General features: G+C 35.2%; 1 protein-coding gene across 11 annotated transcripts in view; it reads left to right on the top strand.

Annotated features, from left to right (window-relative positions):
- Positions 1-27453, top strand: part of MEF2C (myocyte enhancer factor 2C) — a 137238-nt gene that overhangs the window by 39961 nt on the left and 69824 nt on the right. For 8 of the 11 annotated variants that reach the window (XM_025144791.3, XM_025144794.3, XM_040655952.2 and 5 more), the window contains one exon: positions 20566-20763. In XM_025144791.3, coding sequence (XP_025000559.1) covers positions 20710-20763 — 54 coding nt within the window. In that variant the 5' untranslated portion in view covers positions 20566-20709. Of the gene's footprint in view, positions 1-3190; positions 14644-20565; positions 20764-27453 lie in introns of all 11 variants that reach the window. The other 3 variants (XM_046905691.1, XM_040655948.2, XM_046905690.1) reach the window with 2 other exon arrangements.

Below are 27453 nucleotides of genomic sequence, written 5' to 3' on the forward strand. Positions count from 1 at the left end.
CAAAATTTAAGGAACTGTTCAGTTACTGATGGCTAATATTCTCTCCCATTTAGACTTAAGTTCTGATATTTTCTGTCCATTTTTGTGTCACTTGTGTTCCTTTGTGTAGATTTCCTTATTGTGACATGTAATTGAGAGGATCAAATAATTGTCTGGTTTTGCTTTTTAATGTTAAAACACAAATTCAATAAGAATAAAAACTACTATTTCATGCACTTCTTCACTGAACCTCTTCTCAAGTAGACTACTGAATTGTACTTCACATCTGATTTATTTCCTTAAGTGCATAACATAGAATAACAATTTTATGCTTTTGAAATTGTAATATGATTGGGAGAGTAGGCAAGCAAATGTCATACCCACTGAAGTTTGCCTCACTTCAGTAAGAAGTTATTCATACTTAGAAGAAATTTTCTTTTAAACATTTTTGAAATGGTAGAATTACTAATTTTTCAGCCTATAAACCTATAGACAATACCTAAATCACCTCATCCCCATTCATTGGCAAGAGAATAAAATCTCTACACCAAGAATAACTGTACTGTACATGGCAGAATACTGTTAGGAAAAAGGACTTATTAATACCAATTTTAGAAGCACCTTCAACTCTATCATATAATAGCATATTACAGGATACCTATCTCAGAGTAACTGGATTAGTTGCTCTATGATTTCTGTTCCATTACAATGTGAAATCTTCTGTTGAAATTTCTTGAAGGAAGAACTGATAATAGTTTCTTACTTAGCATATATATTTGGTCTCTGTTTGGTCTCTCCATCTCAAAAGAGTATAGAGAAATTGTATTTCACCTATGAAGATGTAATACGTTGTTAGATTTTTTTTAAATGGTGTACAATACAGAAACCTTCATCTGCACTGAACTGTAAGCATATCTGAGAAAGAAAAGTCTTGTTCCTGTCTGCTTCCATAGTATTTTTTGTGTGGAGAACTTTCTGTTCTGGTTTTTTTTTTTTTTTTTCATTATGTCAAGTAAGGTCTACTCAGTGCGTTTCTCTCGTGAACATATTCTTATATTAGTATATTAATATAAATCTGTTTTCATTGGAACCACCAGTCCCTGTTTCTGAGAAACTGATCTGGAATTCTTGTCCAAAAAATATTTTTTTCTGGTAAATCTCATTGATCCATTTACTGGTTTGATCCATATTACTCTGTACACAAACTAATGCACTGAAGCATGTTGCCTGTAACAGCTTATATATGAAAATTTGTTTCTGCTATGACGATAAGAGCTGACTTCAATGAAATGAAGTTGTTCTTATCTGTTTGCTGTGTCCACATAAACATAGGATTTTTAAGGAAAGATTAACAGTTAAGTTAGGTTTATTCAGACACCATTCAAGAATGTCAAGTACAAAGGCCGTTCCAAAAGTATTGCCTCCTATTTTACGATGTTGACCCATGATATCAGAGGCAAATATTGGTGGAATGGCAGTAGAGGTTGAACCTTCCTGACAGTATCCCATTACATGTTGTTGGCATGTGACACATGGTAGTAGAGAAGCAGTCTGACAGAATGGCATCTGACATGGATGTACGTATGAAGCAAGGAAGTAACATTGAATTTCTCCACGCATAAAAAATGACTCCCATTGATACTTCTTGATGCTTGCTGAACATTTATGGAGATGAAATGGGATGTCGTCACAGTGAGGCAGTGGGTGGTGTGTTTCAGCAGTGTAAAACGGTGGGTCACCTCCACTGGTGCAGATTGTTACAAGCATGGTATTCAGGCTCTTGTTCATAGTTGGTGAAATGCACAGCTTATGGTAGTGACTGTGTTGAAAAAGAATGTTTTGTAGTTGAGAATGTGATCTATCACATAGTATTATTGTAATCTTTGTAACTGTTGCAGTTTCTATGGAAATAAATAGGAGGCATTATTTTCATAGCAACCTATATACTGTCTTTTAGGTTTTCATTGTTTTCTTTCATGGTATTGTTGTAGTAATGCACAAGATGCTATTTCCAAAGGTTCCATTTTACAATGAATTATATGTGAAAAGAACAAATGTAGATATTAATTTCACTGGTTTTTTAGTGTAAAATTGTCATATGCTGATTAATCCCTATTGGTGTGAAAGGATGCTCTTGTAAGTATTTTTCATCTTTATTTTTCTGGAAAAGGAGGTAAGAAAGAAAAACTACTCTCACTTCAGACTTGACAATGTATTTATTCATAAAAGTACTTTTTAATTGTGTAGTACAAAACAGGCCTCATTGCAACTCATTAAAGGCAAAATACAAGCAACCAACACAGTCACAGTGTACTTGAATGTGAAAGCAAAGCCATAAATTATTACTATTGCTTGTCACAGAACAAAACATTACCAAATATGTCTAAACCAAAAAGAAAAAATTGCCTTGTACATGTGCATTATAGTTTATGTTAGGAGAAAAATAATAATAACAATAATAATAATAATTCCATTGGAGATTGAATTTGGTCAGGACATTAGGCATAATTCATTTTATAAAGATTATCATGAAATCTTTAATTTTCTCAGTGATCAAAATCTTTGTCTGCAGTTAACTTGGAATGCTCTCTTTTTGGTTAGCCTTCAAAGCACCACTGGCTGAAAACTGTCTCACTTTATGCATAAGCTGTATGTGTGTGGAGGTCTTTTGTTTAGGTACAGTTAAATATGTGACAGAACGCAGTAATCACCTGATGTTCTGTTTACTACTGGAGGCCCATTATTTTACCTGTTACTTTCTCTACTATAGAAACTTGTAAGGAAAGACTTCACCTACCCTAAAGAGCACGCGTTACATAAATCTGACCCAGCTTGACACTGATTTGCTTGCTAGAATCAACATGCTAGTTTGACTGCAGGGACTCAGGAAAGTGTCTTTCTTGTTAACCAGTGTGACCATATGTCACACAGGTTAAGAGCAGTTGAAACCTATTTAATTGAGGGTGACAGGTCTTTAAAAAGATGAACATCTAATCTCACCTTCTTAGGTGGCACAAGAGCCTGACACTGACTTACGGGCTGAGAAAATAGGGACAAATATTACTATTCTTCAGTATGCAGATCTGTCTTGATACAGAATGTGCTTTGTCTGTGGCAGATGCAAAGCCTGTTCCATTTCTGACCACCCTTTTTGATCTGCTCTAGGTAGTGTTGAACTCCCTACTCATGTTTCTCATCTCCTTTTCGTCAGGTAAACCAGCTTAAGCAGGGTGGGTGGCCTGTGGTCCTAGAGGCCTGCACTTGAAATCCTTCTAACCTGTCCAAATCCTTCTAATCACCGTAACCTACGCTGGTTACGATGCCAGTTGTCATGTTCATCATATTTCTTCACTGATGAAGGGAAATGAGTGATGCACAGGCTTATCTGAAGTAGGAGAAGAATGTATTTTTTCATCTTGGAAGGTGCTGTACTGAAGGACTGTCAAAAAACAGACTGTACACACCTGAGTTGAGACCACAATTTCTTTGTGGCCTTGTCATTGGCTATTTCTGCAGAACCAATCAGCAGTGACATTTCCAGAAGCAAGCTCAAGTGGATTTGCAACAGGCTCTATTTATCCCTGCAAGATGTTTCAGCAGGAGTTACAGACTTACTGACGCATGGCGCTCATCTGAAGAAACTGCTGTGGGAACTGGAACAAATTATCTGGGAATCTAGCATCAGCGGGATCAACAGACAACAAAATAAATATAAAAATAAAGATTTTGGCCTAAGAAACAGCCCCTAAACCACACTAAACTTAAAACACAGCAAGAGATTTGCTTCCATCTACTGGAGCCAAGAAAAAAAATGACGACTGAGCAGCAAGCTCCTCTAACATGGGCTATAAATCAGATTGTTCTTGTCTCAGGCTGCTGGTGGTGAAAAGTAAATCCATGAGTTCGTATGGGAAGTGCTGGATGATTAAAATGGCTTTAAAGTATCCCGTTAAGTTTTCAGTAACTTAGAAATTTTAACAGACAAAATTGTAGTTGCTACCAAGGTTCCTATTTATACATGAATATTGGCAGTGCGTTCTGTGGTCATTTCATGCAAAACTCTAGAACAGAGCCTTCAATTCTGACTACTGATCTCTAGGTAGTGAACAGGTCTGCCACTTGTGTATTAAAAGGGCTGTACAGAACTCTCTCTCTCCTTCCTTCCTTCCTTCCTTCCTTCCTTCCTTCCTTCCTTCCTTCCTTCCTTCCTTCCTTCCTTCCTTCCTTCCTTCCTTCCTTCCTTCCTTCCTTCCTTCCTTCCTTCCTTCCTTCCTTCCTTCCTTCCTTCCTTCCTTTCTTCCTTTCTTCCTTTCTCCCTCTCTTTCTCTATTTCTCTCTTTTTCTTTCTTTCTTTCTTTCTTTCTTTCTTTCTTTCTTTCTTTCTTTCTTTCTTTCTTTCTTTCTTTCTTTCTTTCTTTCTCTTTCTTTCTTTCTTTCTCTCTCTCTCTCTCTCTCTTTCTTTCTTTCTTTCTTTCTTTCTTTCTTTCTTTCCTTCTTTTTCTTTCTCTCTTTCTCTCTTTCTCTCTTCCTTTCTTCCTTCTTTCTTTTTTTTTGTTTAATTGTGAAACATACTGTGAAAGTTTTCTGCTTCATTGTTATTGTACAGTATTGCTGTAGCCTACTGAGTGTTCCACATCATAGCAACTCCTCTCCACAGCAACCCAGTGAACATGCCTAAGAGGCTGAGAACTTTCAGAATACTTTTCCTTTACTTAAACATAGTCAGCAGCTTTGAAAGTAGAGAGGTCTTGGAAATTAACTACAACACTCTCATTCTATTCATCCAAAGTCTTAGTGTTAACGTTAACGTTGGGTGGCTTCCCCTTAATATTCTGCAGCAAAACCCAGCAAAGACAAGGATGAATATTTTACAAGTATTTCGTCATAAAGAATTTTTAAATCTCAATTAAAAAAAAAAAAAAAACATATTTGAGATGCCATACCTAGCAGTATCATATTAGCTAAACAGTGTTAACTGTTTTGATTGGAACAAATGTTGATTAATAGCACTGGACTCATAGCTACTTTTCATTTATACTTGATCCACTTCTAGAATTACCTGATTTTACCTGTGAAGAGAGGAAATTTAGATTTACAGAATTGGAAATCACTAACACAATTTTTCTTCATTATGCAAAACTCATTTTTTACTATGCTGTTGTTACTGTTGGCAGCAGTCTTGTAAAGCAGTTTTATCATCAGGAACAAATACTAACTTTGAAGCTGATTTCTCCATAACTTTGTAGTCTTATTCTAAAAACAAAAATATGAGAAAAAAAAATGTAGCTTTGTCTAATTCTTGTTATTGTATCATTTTTGAACAACTATTGCATTTCTACCTTGAATTTTATTATTTCCATCCTTGGTCCATAGTGTCAATAGTGTATTTTCTTAAGTAGAAGATGTAAGAATGTAACTGATATTAAAATGGATTTTGTCCACTCTTTTTGTCTATTCATTGCAAAATGGAAATTAATTTCTTTAGCTTAAGGCTGCATAGTTTACTGTCATTAGTTGGGGATAATCAAAGACATAGGAAGTTTCAATAGCAGAAAAGCCTGGGGATTTTCAGCTATTTCTGAGATCTTAATCAAAACTTTTACTGATTGCTTGGGAATCGATGAGCACACTCTTGAGGAAAAAAAAAAGGCAGCATAACCTTAACATTATTCACAGTGTTTTGTTAAAACAGTACAGTGATTCATAATTAATATTTTTTATCTTAATGTAATGTAGTGAAGAACATTAAACAATATTTGGATATTTTGCACCTTGTAAGTAAATCAGAAATGTGAAGTGCTTCTTGTCTTAGTCTTTGGTTTAATGAAAATAGCTTTCCTTATAGGAATTTTAAGTGGAGAAAAGTCTATTAAAAACCATCACATTCCACTTACAGAAGATTCAGTCTCCTTTATATTATTCTCTGTTAGCACTTATTAAAGTTTATTCTTCCTTTTATCCAACAAGAAAACACTTTTGATTTGACTCAGTAGGAGTTAAAACAATGTTAAAACTATATTGACTGATGTCCAGTCATACCACTGGACATCAAAACTTTGTTTTTCTTGGGTTTCTTTCAAACAGAACAGAGGAAGCACTTCCTTTTACAACATGCTGTCAAGAGAGGAACACACACACACTCAGACATACACACACGTACAAATGCAGAGCTATTCAAATAATTTCAAAGTTCCCTGACTACCACTCAGTAACCCAAATGATAGCAGGAAAAATAGATAATGTTTGTAAAAAAAAAAAAAAAAAAAAAAAAAAGATGATTAATTATGCAGACATTCAGATATTAAAATATTGCTCTGCAAAATACAAGGAATAAAGATTATTGTGCAGAATAGACAGCAGTCAGCATCACAGTCAGGGTTCTGTGTAAGTGAAGGAACAGGCTTGGCTTTCCATGCATTTATATGTGAAAACTATTTTTTAATCAATGTATTTATTTAAAGGATGGTTGCAGGCTACATTCAAATCTCATTCACCAATATAAATCTGAAATAATGGAACTGGCTGCAGTGCAGACTAACTTGTGGCTGTGCACTTGAGTAGCTAGGACCATAGTGCTGGCCCTGGGGCTATCCTACACAGTTTTACAGTACTGTATTTTTTGTAGCAATAAGGACATGCTGTGTTTTCAGAGGAATGTCTTGAAAACAAAGTGCATCAATGAAGGCCACCTCACTCACAATGAAGTTCTGTCTTCTAAAATAGCACTAAAACAAAATAACTGTTGTGTTTTGGCAAGGGTCTTAACTATTTACAGCGCAACAGTCAGAACAGAAAATAGTGCTTTAGTATCCACATCCCCCCAAGTTGTAACTCCAAACCTGGAAGAAATACTATATTTAGGTTTGTGGGTTTTTTTTCTTTTTTTTTTGTAGTTTTGTTTTTTTTTTTTTCTTTTGATATGGTATCCATTATCAGTGTAAATAGAAATTCAGAAACCCCAACTGATATTTCCTTTTAAAATGCAAAATTTTCATTTGTGACAGCTGCATTGGATCTTTAATCATATATTATATTTATGGGAGCTTTTTTCTAGCATATGTTAATTGGCTGTTTTCTGTGACAAATTATGAGCTCTTACTTTGATGAGGTTCAATTGCAATCATGTTGGAGTTGAGTATGTAGAGTTTCCAGCCCCCGCTGGCTCTTTAAACCACTACAAACATCTGCACGTCACTGGAGTGCTGAGTAATGGCAGGATTTGGGTTGATCTGATTTATGTACAGATTTTTTTCCACTCAGATTTTTTTTTTTTTTCAGTTCTTTGCACTAAATCTGTTTCAGGGTTTGCTGTTTTTAGCAAAAGAATGATCTAAAATTAACAACTTATCTGAGATTATTAGAATACAGTGAGTTACATTTTGTGACACAGTATAGTCAAATCTTTTTTTAACATTCTGAAATCTCAATGAGCTATATCAGAAATCCTGTGTCAACTGTTATCGCTTGTTGCAGTTCAGATTTACTGGGGCCACATAGCATTTGTGGGAATAAACCTACTGGCTGCCTTTCAGAGTCAATATTTTTTAAATTTCATAAAGGTAACATTAGCAGTTATTTAGAAAGAAATATATTTTACTTTTTGAAGAGTGGTTCAATGGTTTTTAAAATTTGTACAGAGAAGAGCATGTTTGTAAGCTGGCCAATAAATATTTCTACCTGTAAAGCTGCATATTTTCCTGCTAGTAAAGGAAACACTGTCTTGAAATTTAGTCTGTCTTATTTGTGTTCAAGGCATATCGTGATTGCATTTGTTCAGCATGTAAATTAAGGAAATATAGAAAACTTTGGAAGAAGTATTGCTTTGAGATCTTTTTTTTTCTTTGCTTTTTACTTATCCCTTGGTGATGGCTGTTCCAAAGATCTTTTTTATAAGGCAATTCATGGAAATACTGAGGTAGAAAATGTGTGTTGTGTTTTAATAAGTTATTACTCAAGGCTGTACTTAGAGTGAATGTGCAGAAATACAAGATGTTACATATTCTAAATCAGAGAAAGCAGCCTGGTCATAAAATGGATGAAGCATCATCTTTTCAAAAACTGTGTCAAACAATATCAATTACATTGCAATTAATTTAGCAGAACATCATACAGCTCAGCTTTGACCTAAACCAAATGACAGTAGATAAATCTGTCCCATTTGTTCTTCAGAGAAAAGATAGGGGTTAAATTTCCAGGCAGGTGTTAGAGTTTAGAATAAGAAGAGCCAGATGTGTATGGAAGCTTCTTTGGTCTCAGGAGGCTGGTTTTAATTCAGCTATTTCCCTGGAGTACCATACAATCAATGAGTTCCAAATCCTGGGGCTACCTGCCTTTATGTAAAATCATGGGAACGGTTTTTCACAGCGTACTACTGAACAAGCGTGAAAAAATTAGAGCAGAAATTAAAGGTAAAAAAAGGTTAACCTCAGAAGCTACACGTCGCATTTCTTCAAGGCTTCTGAAATGAGATGATCATCACATGGAAACCCTTTCAGTAGAGCCTTATAACTGTAAGGAGAAGCAATGTAAAACTCATACCAAGGATATTTTATATGTTTCTCTAATCACTGCTCATTGTAGGCAGTGTTTTAGAAGTAAGCATATGTAGGTCATGTGCAGCACAGTAAAAGAAATTAAAGCAGTTCTCTTCCCTTAGAAGCTAGGTGAATTGAATCAGGGGCAGGTTTCAAAAAAGATTAGTTTGAGCATGTTGTCCTTACTTCAATATATCTGTAAAAATAAATTGACGCATTGTATGTGGAATTAGTCTACAGAATGGCATTCAGTTTCACTTGATAAGATGAGCTTAATTGGCTTTCAGAAAATAAAGGGAAGTAAAGAAAGATGTACAAGTGAAAGAGAGGGCTTGGCACTTTATTGGATTTTGAGGCCTGTGAGCCATGTGTCTTAATTGGGGCCAGTTGGGATCATTTAATAATTGCTGTCAGAAGATCAAATTTAATTCTCTTTATAAAAAGACCACAGTGGGATAGAGTTAAACAAATTGTCATCTGAGGTTTCAAATGAACTAAGCTTTAATTAGGTTGATTAGGATGCTGTAAGAGAAAGAGGGTAAGAAACGGGAAATTGATGAATCTGCTGTGTACCATGTTGTACTTTCTGACAGTACTGTCAAATATCTTTATTTCAAGAAGATATGCATTAACAATAAGAGCTGTAGTGTTAGAAAAATGTATGTGTAAGTGTTTTAGATATATAGGATAATAGAACATTGTGAAATTACTGCTTTTAAATGGAGATAATAATATTTTTATGGTCATAGTCTTTCCCTTTACTTTCATAATTTTAAAGTCTACCAAACTTTCTCTTTGTCTGGTTTATTTACTCACTGACTATGCCAGAAAAGAACTATAGCATATTTTACTGAAAGAACTCAGAATTTCACTGTCGTTTAATAAATTTTCACCTCACTTCTCAGAACCTTTGCTTGCAAAAATCCTCAGTTTTCTTATCCCTGAGTTTCCAAAAGAAAAACTGAGTCCCAAGTGGAGGTGGAGTGACAGGAAGTATTTTTGGTGGAAAAAAGGAGCATATCTCAGTTGTGTTTGCTTCCCAACTTTAGATTCAATTCTTTATGCTTTGCTGCATGATAATTTTTCTGTAGCTTTCTAAGTGCCATTTCTGAGAAAGCATAATGTACATTCAAGGCCACAAGAAGATTTAGCTAATGTATCTTTGTATTGATCATGTTTTGGTTTGGTTTTTTTCAGCATGCTTATAGGACAGTAATAATACAAGCAATGTTGACAATGATCTGTTCAGAAAAAAATGTTCACTCAAGCAAGAGGAAACTGTCATGCAAATTGCCCTATATTTTCCTCAGTAAATTAAGCACATTTTACGTATGTCAATCCAAATGTAACGCCTTCTATTTATTTCCATGGAAACTGCAGAAGCTACAAATAGCACAATAACACTATTTGATAGAGCACATCCTTAGCTACAAAACACTCTTTTTCAGCACAGTCACCACCATGAGCTGTGCATTTCACCAACTATGAACAAGAGCCTGCATGCCCTGCTTGTAACAATCTCGACTAGTGGAGGTGACACACTGTTTCACAGTGTTTCACCAGCCACCACCGCAGGATGTTCATATCCACTGTTTGATTTCCATAAATATCGACGTTTATGCAAGCATCGATGAATGTCAGTGGGTGCCATTTTTTCCACATGGAGGACTTCACTGATGCACCTTTTCTTCATACGCATTTCCATGTCAGATGCCATTCTGTCAGACTGCCCCTCTGCTGCCATCTGTCAGATAGCAACAACGTGTAACGGAATATTGGTGCAAAGGTTCAGTGCCTACTGCTATAGCACCAACAGCCGCCTCTGATGTTGTGGGACAAGATCATAAAATAGGAGGTATTACTTTTGAAGCAGCCCTTGTAAATATGTCTCTTTACTACTAATAGTTGTCAGGGATGTAATTTTTTTGTATTAACTGCTGCCAGATATTATGTAGTTTTTGCTTCTACTTACATTGTCTGTATTTAGTTTATTGAAAAGCAGCAACCTGTCCTAAGTTATGATCTTTGTCACTAGAAAAAAGATGTATATTTCACAGAGGCACTTCCTCACCCCTACTCAGTGAAATACAGGTGCATTCATTTTTTATTTTTTTTTTCATTAGCCTTATTATGCATCTGACATACATTTTGTCTCCTTTTGTCCTTGGGAGAAAAAATGTCTGAGTGGGATTGGAAGCACTAATGTAACCTTTTCAGCTGTCATAGTCACGGGGAATATTGATATACATTGATATATTTTCCCTGCCTTGACTTCTTTTTTGTTCTTTTGTTGTTGTTGTTGTTGTTTTTATTTTTTTTCCCCTTCATTTCTAGCCCACAACTTTCTCTGGGCAAGTGTTTGAGTTTGAGGAGCATCAAAGTTTTTATACTCATCTTTATCATATTAACTTTTACACAGAATCACAGAATGAATGAACAGTTAGTGGCTCAGCAGTTTTCCACCATGTTGTTCTATTTCACATTTTAGAAGAACAGTATTTAATTCTTCACAGTTCTGGGAAGGTACGGAATTAATGGGAAAAGAGTGTGGTTCTAGAAATGAGTATACAGAAGAGTGAAGTAGAACATCTTTGTATGTAATCATTCCTGTCTTAAGAAGTGGATTGCCAGGTGAAGCACCCTAGGTTTCCTTAGAAAGCTAAGAGAGGTACTTACTTGTGCAAATTATGTATTTGTTCCTATTTTGAAAGAAATTTCTGTGGTAATATAGTTCTGTAATCAATAGTTTAACAACATAAATGAGAGTTGTTTTATCTACAGAGAGATTATAGATGGAAGTACAGATGAGCTTTTGGGTACCATGAGTATTCAAAGAAGGCTTTGTATGGCCAAGACTATTGTCTTTTTCTGCAATTAACTTAACCAATACTACTCTGCTTACAAAGCTTGTCAAACCTTCAGTGCCAACCTTGTATCTCTCCTCATGTTTACATTAATATAAAGGAGTAGCTCCACAGAAAACTACGGAATTATCTGGATTTAAAATTATCTGTGCTTAAGAAGATGTCCATTGTGGCATGTCAGTGATTGCTATGGATAACTGGTTACATCTTCTAAAATAGTGTACGTTTGGGGGGAAGAAAAAAAAAGTAAATAAATAAATAAATGTTTAACTTACTAAGTTAAGGCAATCCATCCAGAACAAAAATGTCAGACTTGAATATGCTAACAGAGAACTAGCAGTAATCTACAAGATTGATCACAATTTGAGAGTTGTCTGCAGCTCTCAGACACCTACTTGAAGTCTTTCATATTTGACTGCTCCAGTTCCCCGGCAGGAAAGTGAACTGTGTGCAGCTAGCAGCCATGTTAGGGGACATCCTTAAGAGATACAGCCCATTTTTGGCTTCCATAGCTAGCCAAATTCAGAGAGTTACCAGTTGCTTCTATTCGGACAGAGAAACCTGCAGGGAGCTAAAACATTTCCTTGATACTGTTTGCAAGCGTTTCTTACAGCTCTGATTTTTTTAGCATGTCTTTAGAATTAATATGCAGTATCAAGTACTCAAGCTCACAGTATGAGCTTTTCTTTCCAGCACTGACACCTCCAGAATTGTTTTCTGCCTTACTTAATGGCTCTACTCCTTGTATTTTCTATAACTTAGCATTCCCTCAATATCTCTCAATTTTAAGCTTCTCTTTCATGATCACAAATAAAATAGCCATAAAAAATATTACCTAAGAAAGTTTTTTTGCTGTTTTTTATTGAGGTATAAGGGTGCATAAGATCAGAGTGGTTATGTCACCAGTAGTAAACCTTCTTGCTCTGTCTGTCTTTGAAGAATTACTCAAACTCGTAAAATGACAACACTATGAGCAACACTTCCCAGTCAAATAAATAAATAAATAAAAGTTATACACAACCATGGTACTTCTATACAGTTTTAGCAACAAGATATTTTTCATCACTAACCCATACCCATTTTTCTTGTATCCAAACTTCACCTTGACAATTTCTACCACTTGCCCAAGTCACGTTTTAGTGGGTTCCTTTTGTCAACTCTTCCACAGTGTCTATATAGTATCTGTTGTTTGGCACAGGTCCACATCTTCTTCTAATGAAAAAACTTATTCATATCTCAGTTTTTCTGCTTTTAATTTCTGCATTTACATCCATAATTTTAACGTACTTTCATTCTCTTTTGTCGCTATTCTACCTCTTTGAAAGACCCTTCCTGATTTTCAGCGTAGCCCTTGAAACAAATACTTAGTTGTTTGACTTAATAATTTAAAGAGATTTTTGATTCTTATTACACTTCATCCTGTTTAATCATGCCACAGAATTCCTGTTTTTAAAGCTTCTAAAAGCTTTCTGTTTTCTCTAAAATGTTTCTGAAAATATTCGTTTGAGAAATTGTAAGATAGCCTTTCTGTAATCCAAATCTTTGTTCCTCCTCACAGAGATGAAGTTGTCATGTGGTACAAATATAGAATAGCAGAACTCTGCTTTTTTTTTACAAATAAATTGGATTAATGTGGTCTGTGTAGAGCTGAGTAAGTCCTCTTGTTTTCCCAGAACTACAGTTGTCTTCTCCATGTATTCTGTCTGTTTCTTCTAGACTGATCATTGATCAGTTTGATCAGTTCAGTCAGCTGTATCCAGTTCTCTTGTCAAACTGAATTTACCAAGTTTGCATGAAATTCTGCAGTTCAGGAAATTATTAAGTACTCAAACATGTTTTCTAACAATGAAGAACCATTCTGGAAATCAATCATTACTTTCTTCAGTGGATGGATATCTAAAATTTTTTGCCATCTGTATCAACATTACCAAGCACTTGTACCAAGGTCCAGACTGTGACTTGAAATTGCAGTACATGCTTTTTCCAGTAATGCCTGGAAGTTTCCCTTGATTCTTAAAAGCCATTGTAGGGTATAATATTTCTTACCACAGACTTCCTCACATACAAACACTAGTAAAAAATCTGTAAATCATAGCATAACCGCAGCTAGAGGCTGCTTACAGGTGAGACAACAACTTAGTTCTAGAGATCTTAGACTTTTCTTGTAATAAGCCAAAACTCTCCAAAACACCCTGTGTTGTGTGACAGCACACAAACTGTAAGAACGAATATTTAACTTGGTATAAAAGAGTTCTTTAAATATATGTAGACCAAGACCAGAGTAGTTCCAAGAGAGCTTTTCAACACAAAATGTACTAAATCTTAATCTGGTGACCACTCAACCTGACAACCACTTAAGTGCTTCCCTTATTCCTCCAACTTGTTGTATAGCAGGCTGAATTTGTTAAACTGCTTTCCTGATATTTATTACACACCTATTAGCTATAAAGCCATCTAATCAAGTTATTAACTCAAAACTATTCAGACTCCTAGATGAAATTCCATCAGTCCAGTTTCCCTACTCTATTTTCAGACAGGTTTACTTTCCTAGTCACTGTCTCCATTTGAGACCAATTAAGTGATTCAGCTTTCAATCCTTTATTCACTTGTACTATTAGCTTGTTTGATTCAATAAACTTGCACCAGTCTCTCAAGCACTTTAAGGATTCTATTCCATATTTATCAGTCAGATTCCCATTATGTCTGTTTAGCTGCCAGAGGTATATCATGAGGCTAATTGTGAATCTGTAAACTTTTCCTTCAAACTACTTTCTTTCCTTTTTTTGAGCTCTGTGGCGAGCAGGCACTGAAATATCACCTGCAAGTCACTGTAGATTTAAAATCATTTTTTCCTGGGTGTGTTTTTCAGAATTTTAGCATTTCACTTAGTTTCTTTCCTTAAAACATATCTTTTTGTCTACATTCTTTGTTCTACAAATCAAAAGTTCTTCTTCATCTATCTTAAAAAAAAAATGCTGTAAAGTAGTCAAATCTTTCTTTCCTCTTCAAGCACAGTAGGCATATCTCGCTTCTTACTGGGCTGTGAGCAATCAGTTTTCATCTAGATTACTCGTGTTTGCTTCCTCTTTTGATGCACCACTGCAAGGAATGACTCATCATCTGTGGCAAATCTCACAATCCCTTAGAAGGCCTTTGGCCTCTTTTCATGGATCTCTACCTGCATGGTTGGTATTACATGGATGTGCTGTTCAGAAAACCCTCCTCCATCATGCCTGATGGACAACTCTCAGCACATCATCTGGAAGGTAAGCTGAAGTCACTCCTTTCTCTTTCATGTAGGTGTGGATCATCAGAAATTTGTAGGTGCCTACAGGCTCCATTTTCAGAGTCTGGTTAGCATTCTTCTTAGAAGCAGTATCTGTGGTGTGGTGAAGTAGAACTGCTGTTAGGTAGTATCAGCTTCTCTGCCATTTTGGCAATGATGCTTAGTTTGCTCAAACATCTCAAGAGAACTTCACAAAACCGTAGCAACTGAAACTGTTCTACCTGTACTGTATGAATTGTTGCTCTGTGAGATAACTTTATACCATATTTGAATTATAGTCTACAGTGACCACAGCTGTCAGACTCAAGGGAGATGAAGTATTCTTATAACTAATTTTCAGAAACTCCAAGTTTAAAAAATTTTAAATGCCAGATATTCTCGTATCTCTTCCTTCTAGGCATGCAGCTAGTGGCATTGATTACGGAACAGCAAATTGGCTGAAAGAGGAATTATCTGAAATTCATCTCTACATTCTCAGTGTAATAGGAAAATGACTATATTATAAGTGGGCATAAATATAAAGAAATTACAAGTGTAAGTGATAAAGATATATAAAATAAAAAATCAAGATTTAAATACATTCCTTGCTGTTTAAAATGCAGAGATTGACTTTGCAGTTTGCAAGCTGTTGGACCTTTTAGTCCTGGCTTTATGCAGAACATCACTGCCCTTGAATTGTTTTCCGTTATAAATTAAATTCACACCATAAATTAAGAAGCAGGCAGTGCTAGTTTTCCAAAGTTCCCTTTTGTTTCAGATTAGATAAATGAAAAAAATGAACGAACTTTGGTACTTAGAGATTACAAATGTATTCTCTATGTACAGCCTTTCCAGTCTGACATGCTCTGTCTCCAGTATTCTGTAGTATTTAATCTGTTACATTATGACCATTCTGGCTGAAATGAATACCTAATACTTCCTGTAGTAAAATGCTTGGTCTCTTGGGAGTTGAATTTGGTAGATTAAAATGAACACTCCCTTACGCATCTTTTAATATGGCTGTCTGGCCATAAGATCGTGTTTAAATTCTAAATCAGAGTGCTGTGTGCAGATGTTTGAAACCTTAAGGCAACAGAGATTCGTTTGCTGCATGGCTTTCTGCATGGATTACTGTACTGTAAATTGTGCAATTTCTGCTCTGCTGATACATTGCTGTGGTGATGATATATTTAACTTTATCAGAGTATTTCTCTTAATGGGCCAAATTGCATCCTCGGTAATGACTATGCAACCAAACCACATTATATGTGAAGGACTACTTCTGTCCTGGATGTAACATCAGCTGACCTCTGTGGGATGAGTGCTACTTTCACCTTTTTTCTATTTACTGAAACTTTATTTGACTCAGGATGACAAAATCAAAATGATCTTTATTTGATGCATCATGCCCAATTGTTTCTTTACTACTTTTTTTCTGCATGTGGGACTTGGTCAGGTGGGTCTTTTATAAGTAACATTTCAGTGACTGATTATGTATTCCCTGCTGTGTATTTTAGTAGTTATGTTGCCCTTTTTACAGCAATTTTTTCATCAGACAAGCAGCTGATGTATTATTAATGCATTTAGATTTTTGTTTATAATCTGATTCAAAACTCATTTGACGCAACAGAAAGGTTTGCTTAGAAAGATTTGATAGGCCTTTGAAGTGACTTACTTCTATGAAGTAAGTTATGTAAGAGAATGGGGACAGCATTTTTTGTTGTTGTTTGCTTCCTTATATCATTATAATAAGATTTGTTTTTTTTATTTAGTTTTTATCTAATTAATCCACTCAGAATGTAAACTGTTTCATGGAACTGGTACATCTATATAGAAAGTTTATCTCTTTTGTGAAGCAACGGGGAAAATACTAAACCCTAGCACTTAGTGCTTTTCTCTGCCCATTTGTTCCTGTTTTTAAATTAAATAGAGTCTCCTGTTTTGATAAGCCTTACTGCCCCCAATGGGAGTTGTTCAAAGAACTCTGTCTGGGGTGCTGCAGCAAAGCAGATTCAGACAGTTGTGCTCAGAGAAGGAAGTGGAGAGTTTTGGTTCCCATTTTGCACTTCTGGAACAGTTTAGGGAAGGAAGCACCTTTACACCTTTTATTGTTCGTGGTTGCTGACATCATATCCTTCCCTGACCACTCTGTGCGTGTTTCCTGCCATTCTACCAAGATTCTTCTGAGTTGCAGAGAAGGGATAGTGAGTGTGCATGTGTGCATTCATGTCTGTGCACTGAATGTTCAAAAGAGGGACAGGAGCAGTCAAAGGAATGATCTGCTGCATTTCTCCATTAGTTCTTTTCCCTTCTCAAGGCTCAGATCAATCTTCTGACAGCTATCACTTCCTTTGCCAAATCATATAGTGAACAGAGGCCCGCCAAAAATGAAGTTCCTCTTTTTGTAAGCAGTCTGATTTTTCTTTTTTTTCTTTTTCTTTTTTTTTTTTTTTCCATGTTTGGGTTTGCAAAAAGAAAAAAACGCTGAAGGCTGTGACTCCATAGCATGTAACTATGTGATTCTCTAAGTGCAGACTTATTGCATGTAACTATGTCATTAAGTTGGAAGTTTTCTTTTATGTGGAGGGTTACTTCAGCAAAGTTACTAGAATTATTTTAAGTTCCTTTTTACATTGTCTTGATTTAATGAAAGCCTGAAAGTACTATTTGAGTTTTGCAGTACCATCAGCTTTTCTAGCTTGTGTGCTTGTTAGAGAAATGCAAATTAGCACTTAATGGAAAATTTGAATACTTAGTACTGTAATGCTTAATCCTGCAGGAAATTTCAAGAAGTGTTAGGAGCATTGCTGAAGTCCTAAGACAGCTATGGGGATTTGTTGATCTCTGGAGTTCTTTACATTCTGTGAGATTCAGAAGTCACCAGCCTTTGAGGGTTATAACCCTTGAATTTGACATGATGATTCACACTTCTGAAACCAATTGATTTGGAATCAGTCCAGCTATCTTCTCTATCTATGCATGCATGCAAATGTGTTTACTAATGATGTGAATAAAACTATAGGCAAATACATATTAAGTATAGCATGTGAAGTAGTATATGTTGGTATGTATATATGTTTATAAATAATAAAGACGGATATACAGAAAACTACAGCATTCCCATACTGTTTCTAGTAGCAGGAAAAGTAGCAGATTTTTTCAAATGTTAAAAAGTACAGAGATTTTCTAAACCCATTGAATATCTTTCATTTGAAATTAGACTAGTATGCAAAATAGAACAAGTAGAGAGAGGAAATTTTCATCAATACAAGAAAACATAACCTGCTGCCTATTTAAGTAAAATTAAATTTCTTTGCAAATTATATGTTGGATACAGATAATCTAACACATTATTTCTTCTTCACTGTCTCTCAGATTGTACAGTTATATTTAATAACTAAACCATCTTTGCTCTCCTTTGCTTTTACTTTCTTGCATATCCATGCTTCCAATTAAAAAAAGCTAGCATATTTAGTAGATTACTCCAGATAGTGAAAAACAGAATTCAGTTCATCAACTTCAGAAAGCAAGTATTTTAACTGTTTTGACTTCAAGCTCTCTGTATATGCTTTTGCTATTTGAAGACTGGTCTTAAATGTGGAACTGGTAAGAGCGTGACAAGAACACTCGACATTGCTCCTTCACTAGGATTTGTCCTTCCTGGTCGATGTTTGCAACATTCAGTGATTTTTTCCAAACTCATTCAGCATTAGCATCTTGATCTGCAAAGCAGCTCTCATCCTTGCTAACCTTGTCACCACTGCTCTAATCTGTCCATCCTGACCTTCCACCTTGAAGTGAATAAGAGCTTAGGCAGGCATAGTGCTGTAAGCCGATAGTGTCACTGGCTTCAGCTGAATGAAAGGAGAGGAAATTGTTCCATATGCATTTGCTGTGGATTAGTGTATTGGCTTACCATGACAAGAAAGCCTTTTAGACTCCTATGGGTCCTGAATGTTCATGGGAAACGCCATTCTAAGTTGCTCTTTGTATCAGAGGTAAGACTACAGGAAAAACAGGAAAGAAACCCAGTCTGAGGAAACTTAAGGCTGTTTCTGAAAATAGACTCTGTTTGTCAACACTATCAGATAAGACAGTCTTCTAGCTTTGTTTAGAAGAAAAGTTTAAGAAATACATGTGATCAGTGCATTTCAAAGCTTTGGGCTTTCATTTTTTGTTGTTGTTGTTGTTGTAAATATGATCAAGTACCATCGTGTCTTTTTAAACAATTGATCTATTTTAAAAAGTTTAAAAGCAGCAAGAATTTTGCATCCTTTACATTTTATAAAATTGGCAGTATAAATTTTTCCATGTTACATGCCATATTCTCTGTTATGGTAAAGAATTAGGCATGCATAAATTTGCCTAAAAGATAGCACAAAGGCATTAATGGACAGAAAGATAGTAAGTCATATATTTGAAAATCTATCTCGCCCAGCAAATTAATTATATTACAACAGCTAGTTAGAAAGCTCAGACTGACTGCTTGCCTGTTAATTTATTTTTTTTCTTGGAGTGATAAAACACTAAGCAGCTTAAAGTTTAATGTATGCAAAGAGAGAACTGAAGATCAGAATGAGTGAGGTCTAGCTTTTCTACCTCACTAGCTTTGAGTCTGAGCCAAATAATGGATTAAATGCCCAGGACATTGGTTTAATGTTACATAACATATTGAGAGAATTTATCTGGTTGGGTGCAAGACCATGACCTTTATAAATAAGAAGACAACAGCCTCTGTTTTTAATTTACTAAATTTTGATTCCCAACATAATACTTTTAATACACAAAGGAAAAAAAGAAACATAAAAAGTCATTTTAAATGAATCTTATTTTTTTCTCTTTTCCGCATTATAAAAAACTCTAAGTTCTTCAGAATATGTAAACATAAAAGTATCTCAAATAAAGATAAAAAAAAAAAAGCACCTTGTCCTTTAGAACTATACTGAACATCATTTATGTATTTTCTTAATTTTTTATCAAGTTGAGGGTTTTGGTTTTTTTTGTTGTTGTTGTTGTTAAAAATATTTTCTACTCAACAGATATGTGACTTAATGACATTTGGTGAAACAAGGAGTGCTTACTGCATCATGTATTTTTATATATCATATCTAACAGTCCTCACTTGCGACAATATCGGTATTGTAAAGTTCAGGGAGCTAATATCAGTTCCTTACTGAAACTGTGAAAGTCTTTTTCCAAACATCCTTAATTTATCATCTGTCCTCACTGTTCTGTGCTTCATAGCTTGGCTTCTGGTGCAAGAGTTTTCACAAGGAGAGATGAACATATTTGCTGCTAATAAATCATTTGTCAGCACCCTTTGGAATTTATGTTGAAATGAAATGAGAGAAAACACACTCACAATTTCTCCAGTATGTTCAGTAATGCTTGCAGTAATCTACATTCTTAAAGAATAAAGTTTAAAAAGTTGGATTTAAACTAGCTGACATCTCTCATATATCAAATAACACTGTAATAAAGGTCCATCCTATTTGCATAATGAGGGACATTATCACCTCTGCTGTCAAAACACAAGATTGTTTTCCCTTCAGAAATGAATTAGCTGGCCTACTTAGCATACATAGGTACAGAAAGGTTCATTAACTCTCTGATTTAGGTAATTTTTCATATTACTGCAGTGAGTGATATTTAAAACTTGAGATATTTAATTCTGTTAAAGTTTCAGTGACATGAATTTTAGTCCTTTTCATTTCTTGATGTATTGGTGGGTTTATTCATAAGCCGAAAACCTTGAATTATACTACTATGTCTCTCTGAGATACTTACTTTCTAGATGCAGTAAAAATGTATTAAAATTTACTTGTGCAATAAAATTATAATTAGGACATGTTGCTGGCTCCATATAACAACTTTCATCTCATTATCAATTTGTAGTAACATTCTATTTCCTTTCTGTGTTTAGCAGGAACGGATGCAGGGGACTGTGAACTGAATAGTGCAAGTGCTGAAGAAGGAGGCTTGTTTTGAGGAAACAGGAAAGAGGAAGAAAAGAGAAGGGAAAAATACATAATTTTAAGGAAGAAGGAGAGAAAAAAAAACGGGGACTATGGGGAGAAAAAAGATTCAGATTACAAGGATTATGGATGAGCGTAACAGACAGGTGAGTACCAAAAATACTGGTGATTAATATTGTATTTAAAGGGTGACTTACTCTAGTAAGTGATTCAAAGGTGATAGCTTTTCTATTGGTTAATACCTCTGTTTTAGATGAAATGGCTGAGTAGTCATCATGTATTATCAACACTAACTCTACTAGTTAAAATTTGATCATAAATTAGAGAAAGTTGTTTTCTGATTTCAGGAAAAGAAAATTCAACAATTGGCATCTTTAAATAAAGTCTGTAAGAAGCTAGCGCTGTTTGCATTTGATGTAAAGAAATAAATAAATGGATGTTTTCTTGAAACTGGAGATTCACAACTCTGAGATCTCCATAAAATTATTTAACCCTCTGATAAGCATTCTTCATACATGTGCCTGCAATTTGACAGTAACCTTCAGTAGCTTTCTTTAAAGAACTTGATACTGACTTATCGATATCTTAATACTATTCATTTGGTCTCTTAATTTCTTCATATTCACAAGTTGTTTTTAAGACGTGATTATGTTGTCCATAGACTTTAATGATTTTATTATAACTTAAAATTCAAACCATAACAGTGAATCATAATTTTTAAGTATTTTTCCTCTCATGTTTAAAGCTTATAGCCTAAGTAGTCACTCATGCTCGCAGCATAAAATCACATTTAAAATGAAAAACAATATTTATGATGGGTATATTCTGTGTTTTCCCTAAAGGTTGTCTATTGCCGTCGGCCAAGCCAAAAAGCAATAATTCTATCAACATCCACCACTGTATTTGTTTTAATTGGTTTATAGCATGGAATTGGAATTGGATTTTAAATATTGAACTGCATTTATCATTAAACATTAAGACACTAGTTGTTTGGAACTTCCCACGCTGCCAGGTTTTCTTTTTGAAGCGCATACAAATTATCATTTTGTAAATGTTGCTACAGACTTTGCTGTTATTAATGTTATGGCAATATGTTTACTCAAATACAGAATTTATGGAGAACTTATTCCCCAGTTTTGAAAAAAAAAAAAAAAGTCTTTCAAGAGGCTAGATTTGCTTTTAAAATGCATACTGGTAGTGTTTCAAGTCATTCAGAGTAGAGCTTCAAGGCTCTGTCACCCACATTCAGTACTAATTATTATCAATAAAACTAAAATACCAGAATGCTAAAAAATACTGTAGTGCAGAAAGTGTTTATCTTATTAGTTTTATAACAGTCATCATTTAGTCAGATATGATGTCAGGCTGAAGACCTAGATTTACATTACTTTACCCTCCACATGGTATAATTGTCTTGATTCTGTTTCTTATTTCTATTAATATATTGAAAGATAGTTTAGAAAGTGTTTCTACTGGTTTTATCCTCTTTGCATATATTCCCCTAATTTAAAGTTCCATTAAAACAATGAAAAGATTTCCACTAATTCATTTGGACTGGAGTCTCAGGCTTTTCGGTTTTAGCAATACATGTGTGGTTAAACACAACTGAATTTTCACTAATAGCTTTTTGCCTTATTTATATTTTTTACTGTTTCACAAGCCTAACTATGCACAAACCAGATGACAGGTTGCACAGAATATATATATACATATTTATTACAAGATCTTGATTAAGGTGCCACACTAAACACAGTTCTTCAAATCTTATTTGTAACGCCACTTCCATGAGCAAAGATGAAGAACTATTCAGTTTATGAGCCTGTGGGTTTTGCCTCCTTATTACCTGTCCCTAACATGTTCACAGGAACAGCAGCAAATCTGTTGACTTGGAAATGCCTCATAGTTATTTAAGTTCAAATACTGTGGTTTCACAGTACAAGGCATGTTAGATTGGAATATGATATACACAGACTGTGCATCCTCAGCTGCCTTCAAGCATGTGAATTCAATTCGGCAGAGAAACATGAGGAGCATTTATCAAACCAGAAGATGCACCAAAAGTTGAATTTTTCTGTCCTCTCCACTCCAGTGGTGAATCTATTTGGATAACACAGTTTGTACAAAAGAACTTAAGCTGCTTAAGTCCTGTGGAAGATTATTTCTGTTCTCACGTTTCTACTAATCATCTGCTCATTGTCCTAACTAGCTCTTCATGCTAACCATCGAATGGAGTACTAGTTTTCTCAGTAAAACTACTGTGTTATTCCACACTACTGATTGTTGTGGTAAGAGACTTACCTGCTGTTCAAAATACATGTTGGAGTGGACTGGGGAGGACAAAAGGAGTGCTGAACTCCCTTCAAGAGTACCTCTAGAGCAAGCCTAGTTGACTGGATTTGTCTACTTTAGTGACCATACTGGTAATAAATGTAAGTTGAAACTGTTCAAAAGAGTAATATGTCACTGGCTGCAAATCTCATAGAAACGTGCAACACAGGGTGTAAACTGCAGTTTTCTGGAATCTGTTCGAAACTTGAAGATGTTAGTGTATGTTAAACTTCTGCAACCTAAACATTAGATGTCCAGTCCTGTACCTCTGCACTGCATGAGCACTCAGTCATTGACTTTGATGAGCATAGAACTCAACCTTTTAACTACTTGGATTTTTTAATGTAATGTTGCTTCATGTGGATTGGCTCTATCTGTTGCTTCATGTGGATTGGATTTTCTTGGCCCTACATGACAGAGGGAGCAAGGATGTTTGAATCTTCTGTAACTGACTTAAAATTCTCTTCAGTTGAGAGTTTTTCAGAAATGCCCATCTAAAACATTCTTTCTTGCTGTGCTTCTTGCCAGATGGAGAAGGAGTATTAATAAGTCCAAGCGCTAAAGTATATGTTTATTGATTATTTTTGTTACCATAATGGTTTTAAACGTAAATGAAAATTCTCAAGAATATCCTATCATAAACTATCAGTGACCAGATACTTTCTTTTTCTACTATGACACTGGATAATATAGTTTTGTAAATATGTTGCTTGGGCTCATGAAGTTACAGTAGCTTTGCCCATGTATGCATGTTATTCCTTGCACCAGTGACAGAACTGATAATCAAAAGCATTGGCACTGATATGTGATGTTGGAAGTTCCTGGCTACCACATGTTCACTGTGCAGGAATTGCTACTGAGCACATTGGAGGAGGCTGCTGTGAAGAATTACAGGTTGCTTGAGGGGAAAAAAAGGAAAAAAAAAAAAAAAAAAAAAAAAAAAACCATATGTGAACTTTATTTTCTTGGGATCTCTTAACTGAAAAAAAAAAAAATAAAAATCAAGTAGCTCTATCATCACCAACATACGAAGTAGAATTTGCTTTCCACTCAGAAAAGTCTTTTTTTTTTTTCCTATTTGTTTTTGATCAGTTTAAAATATTTTGTTCGTTTTTAGGAGGGCATTTTGTGATCTGCTGTGGACAGGGATCATTTGAGACTTCTTCACAACAGTTCAGGCAGGGCTTAAAATAAATAGGTGTAATGAAATTGTGATACTGTATTATTGTTATCATACAAGGTCACTTACAAAATGTTAAATCCACAGTCTGTGGGCTAAATACAGAGGTACTTTGACCCAGGAAAGAAAGCTAATTGACCTAATGACGTTCTAGTATCAGGTCAGGAACACCCTCTGACTTTAGTACGCTCGTTTTTCCAGTTTGCACTCAGAAATATCTGTTCTTATGTGGCAGTCCTTCTGATCATCTTGCCATTAGTTCTGCCTTTCTTTTTCCTGCTTATGAGGCATGTTGTTGACAGGGTCATAGTTAAAACTGGATTGAGCTTACCTCACTGTATAAAACTGAACACTGAAAGTTTTAAAGCTTTCAGTTTGTAATCTTTCAGTTTGTAAGCTGGGGGCTAAAGTGCTATTAAACACCATAGGGAATATATGCTTCAGTGTTAAGGTATTTGAATATTAAAAATGCTCCTTTTAAAGTATCATGTCTATGTAATCCTATGGGATACTGCAATATTGTTTTCCTGAATATAACTTTCTATCTTTTTTTTTTATTCAAAAAAATCTGTAAAATTATGAAACAACACTTGCTGCAGTTATCAAGCTCAATAGAGAACAAATAAAAGCAGATAAGTATAGAGAGTTTATGGGACAGAGGAAGAATATCCTGGAGGGAAACGATCATTTGCAGGAAGACCTAGATTTGTTCTACTGACTTTGATAGCTAATGCAGCTAGTTTCAAAACTAATTTCAGCCTCATGCATCTATTTTTATCTGTGCTTCAGGTCTGTTTAAAAGGAAAGAGAAAGAGACTATTGGCTGAATCAGAAACTTCCCTGTAGAAACAGAGAAGAGCATTGCATATTAGTGTTAACATGAACACAAGCTATACAGGAAACTTCTGTCCACCAATTTCCTGATATTTTCAATCTTTATATTATTCAGGATCTGTGATTTTGTGGGGGTTTTTTTCACCCAGGAAATGCATAACGTTAATGAATGTTAAAAGCATAGACATTTAACTGAGCAACTAAATATCATTCTGCCCAGTGAACTTTTGTCTAAAATATGGCATGCCCTTTATCTTTTACGTATTTGAATCATCTCTTGTGCTTGCATTAAATTGCACACAATAAAGTATATCCTTCATATTTTAGGACTACATTTAGGCCCTACTTTTTTTTTTTTCCCCCCCCCAGAGGTAAAGTTAGGCTTCCAAAAGCAAGGAATACACTCCGTGTTTTCATCACTTCAAAACCATAGTTATTTATATAAGACTGACACAGCCTATTTCACGTTACCTGAAACTGCAAAAGAAAGAATCTTAGAAGGGAGCTGCTGATCTGAATCATGAATTTCTAGAGTGTATTATATCTAAGGTTAAGTGTGCTTGTATTACAAATGTAGGTTCTGAATATAATTTAGAGTGAATTAGCATAAGGTAAATATTTAGGTCAAATTACGTTCAATCTGAAGTGTGAGCAAGAAACCTAAGTAAAAAGAGTGCAGTACTGAATGAAGTATCTGCCAGCATAGCAGAGCTGAAAAGAGTACAGACAAGCACAGCTTTACTGTCTTGCAAGGACTGGTTTGGAAAGCCCTAAGGGAGAAAGATCTGGAGGTGGGAGGTAGAACTGAAGCCATTGTGGAGAGGAAGAAGTTACACTCTTCCTGTTATGACAGGAAATGCAGACAAATGTGCTTCCTGACCATTTGCTCAGCAGGGAAAGAAATATTCTTTGACCTTTACCTTATGAACATTTTAGCAGCACAGAACTAGTAAACATGTTTTTTTACTCTAAACATCTATTTGGACATGCCAAAACTGGTGATAGCACACTAAAAAAAGAAGTTTGTTTTCTTGTGTATTTTATCAGCTACTGTGTCTGTGATGGAGATCTTTTTTCATTAATATGTCTTTACCTATAATGTACACGTGTGTATCTGTATGTAAGGAACTTAGTCTTATCTCTCAGATTCAATAAAAGGAACTGATGTATCAGAGGTTAACCATTGTTATTCCTGCATCCTTGTCTGATTTTAGACCTTAACTTGTAATTTAAAGCAGGAAGCATACTGATAATACATAGCCTACTAATTTATGAGTAGCTGTATCATCCATTAATTAACATGCTTCCCAGTTATCCCTCCTCTCTTGATTTACAAAGGAAAAAATCATTTGAGATCCACCATCATGTGTAGGATTTGAGTAGACTGAGCGATATCACTATTTTATGTTTTTTATATGATAAAAATAGGGAGTAACAAAGTGGTACAAAACCTTCTTTTCTATACAGATCATGAACACTTTATTTGTTGTAACCATAATTTAAGGGCATCCTGTTTAGAACTTCTCTTTAAGTGGTCTATTCAGCAAGGCATAGCTCAATACGCTTGAGGCTTTCCAGGACAATAGCTCTTTTACCAGCATAAATCACTGCTGTCTCATCCCTGCTCGTTATGGTAGAGGGTTACAAGAAAGTGGAAGCAGGCTGCTGAAGGGTTCTTCAATACTCTTTAAAGGGCCTTTCATTTAATACGATGTGCCAGGCACTGCATAAAGGAAGATTTGTCTAGAGTGAGTCCTACACTGGTGATGCTTCCCAGTCCCAGTCAGGGCTGCTGTTGAGAGTGTTGCAGATGAGCCTTGTCATATGACAAACAGTTCTAAACAAAAGTCAAATAAGAGAGAGAATATGACGAAAAGCTTTCACCTCTCAAATAGTTATTTTTTTAAGGTCCTTTCCAACCTAAGTCATTCTGTGATTCTATTTGGGTTTTCAGCATATGAAGCCTGGTGGTGCATTTTATTCAGTAGGCTCTTGGTTTATACATGGCTATCTTCATTTTTCTGTGTTTAAGTTTAGGTAGGCTCACATGGTACCACCTATTTGTCACCTACATTTTATCTACTGTTACTGATCTAGCTCCTGTGTAGAAGATTTAGATATTGTGGATGAAATAAAGATGAAGAGAATCATGTTTCTTCTTGACCAGGCAGTATCCGTATCTGATACTTCTATGCAATTGTCCCTGTTTTTCACTAGTTACTCATATGTTTAATGGCAGGAAATGTATATGGGAAGCATTATGTGCTAATTCACTGTATCTCTCATTTTCCTATGTCAGCAGCTATCTATCAGTATAATTGAAATAGTAAGGAGAACACTGATACTTTGCCATTGGCTGGGAAGAATGGCTGGAAAGATCACAGAGCTTGTACTTTCAAAACAGAAAACATTAACACATGTGCTATGGTTGTTAGTAACAAATGAAGAGAAATCAGAGTGACATTGGTGTAATAGCTCAGTCATCCAAAAATCA

This window comes from Gallus gallus, chromosome Z, assembly GCF_016699485.2.
Source record: "Gallus gallus isolate bGalGal1 chromosome Z, bGalGal1.mat.broiler.GRCg7b, whole genome shotgun sequence".
NCBI classification, from domain to species: domain Eukaryota; kingdom Metazoa; phylum Chordata; class Aves; order Galliformes; family Phasianidae; genus Gallus; species Gallus gallus.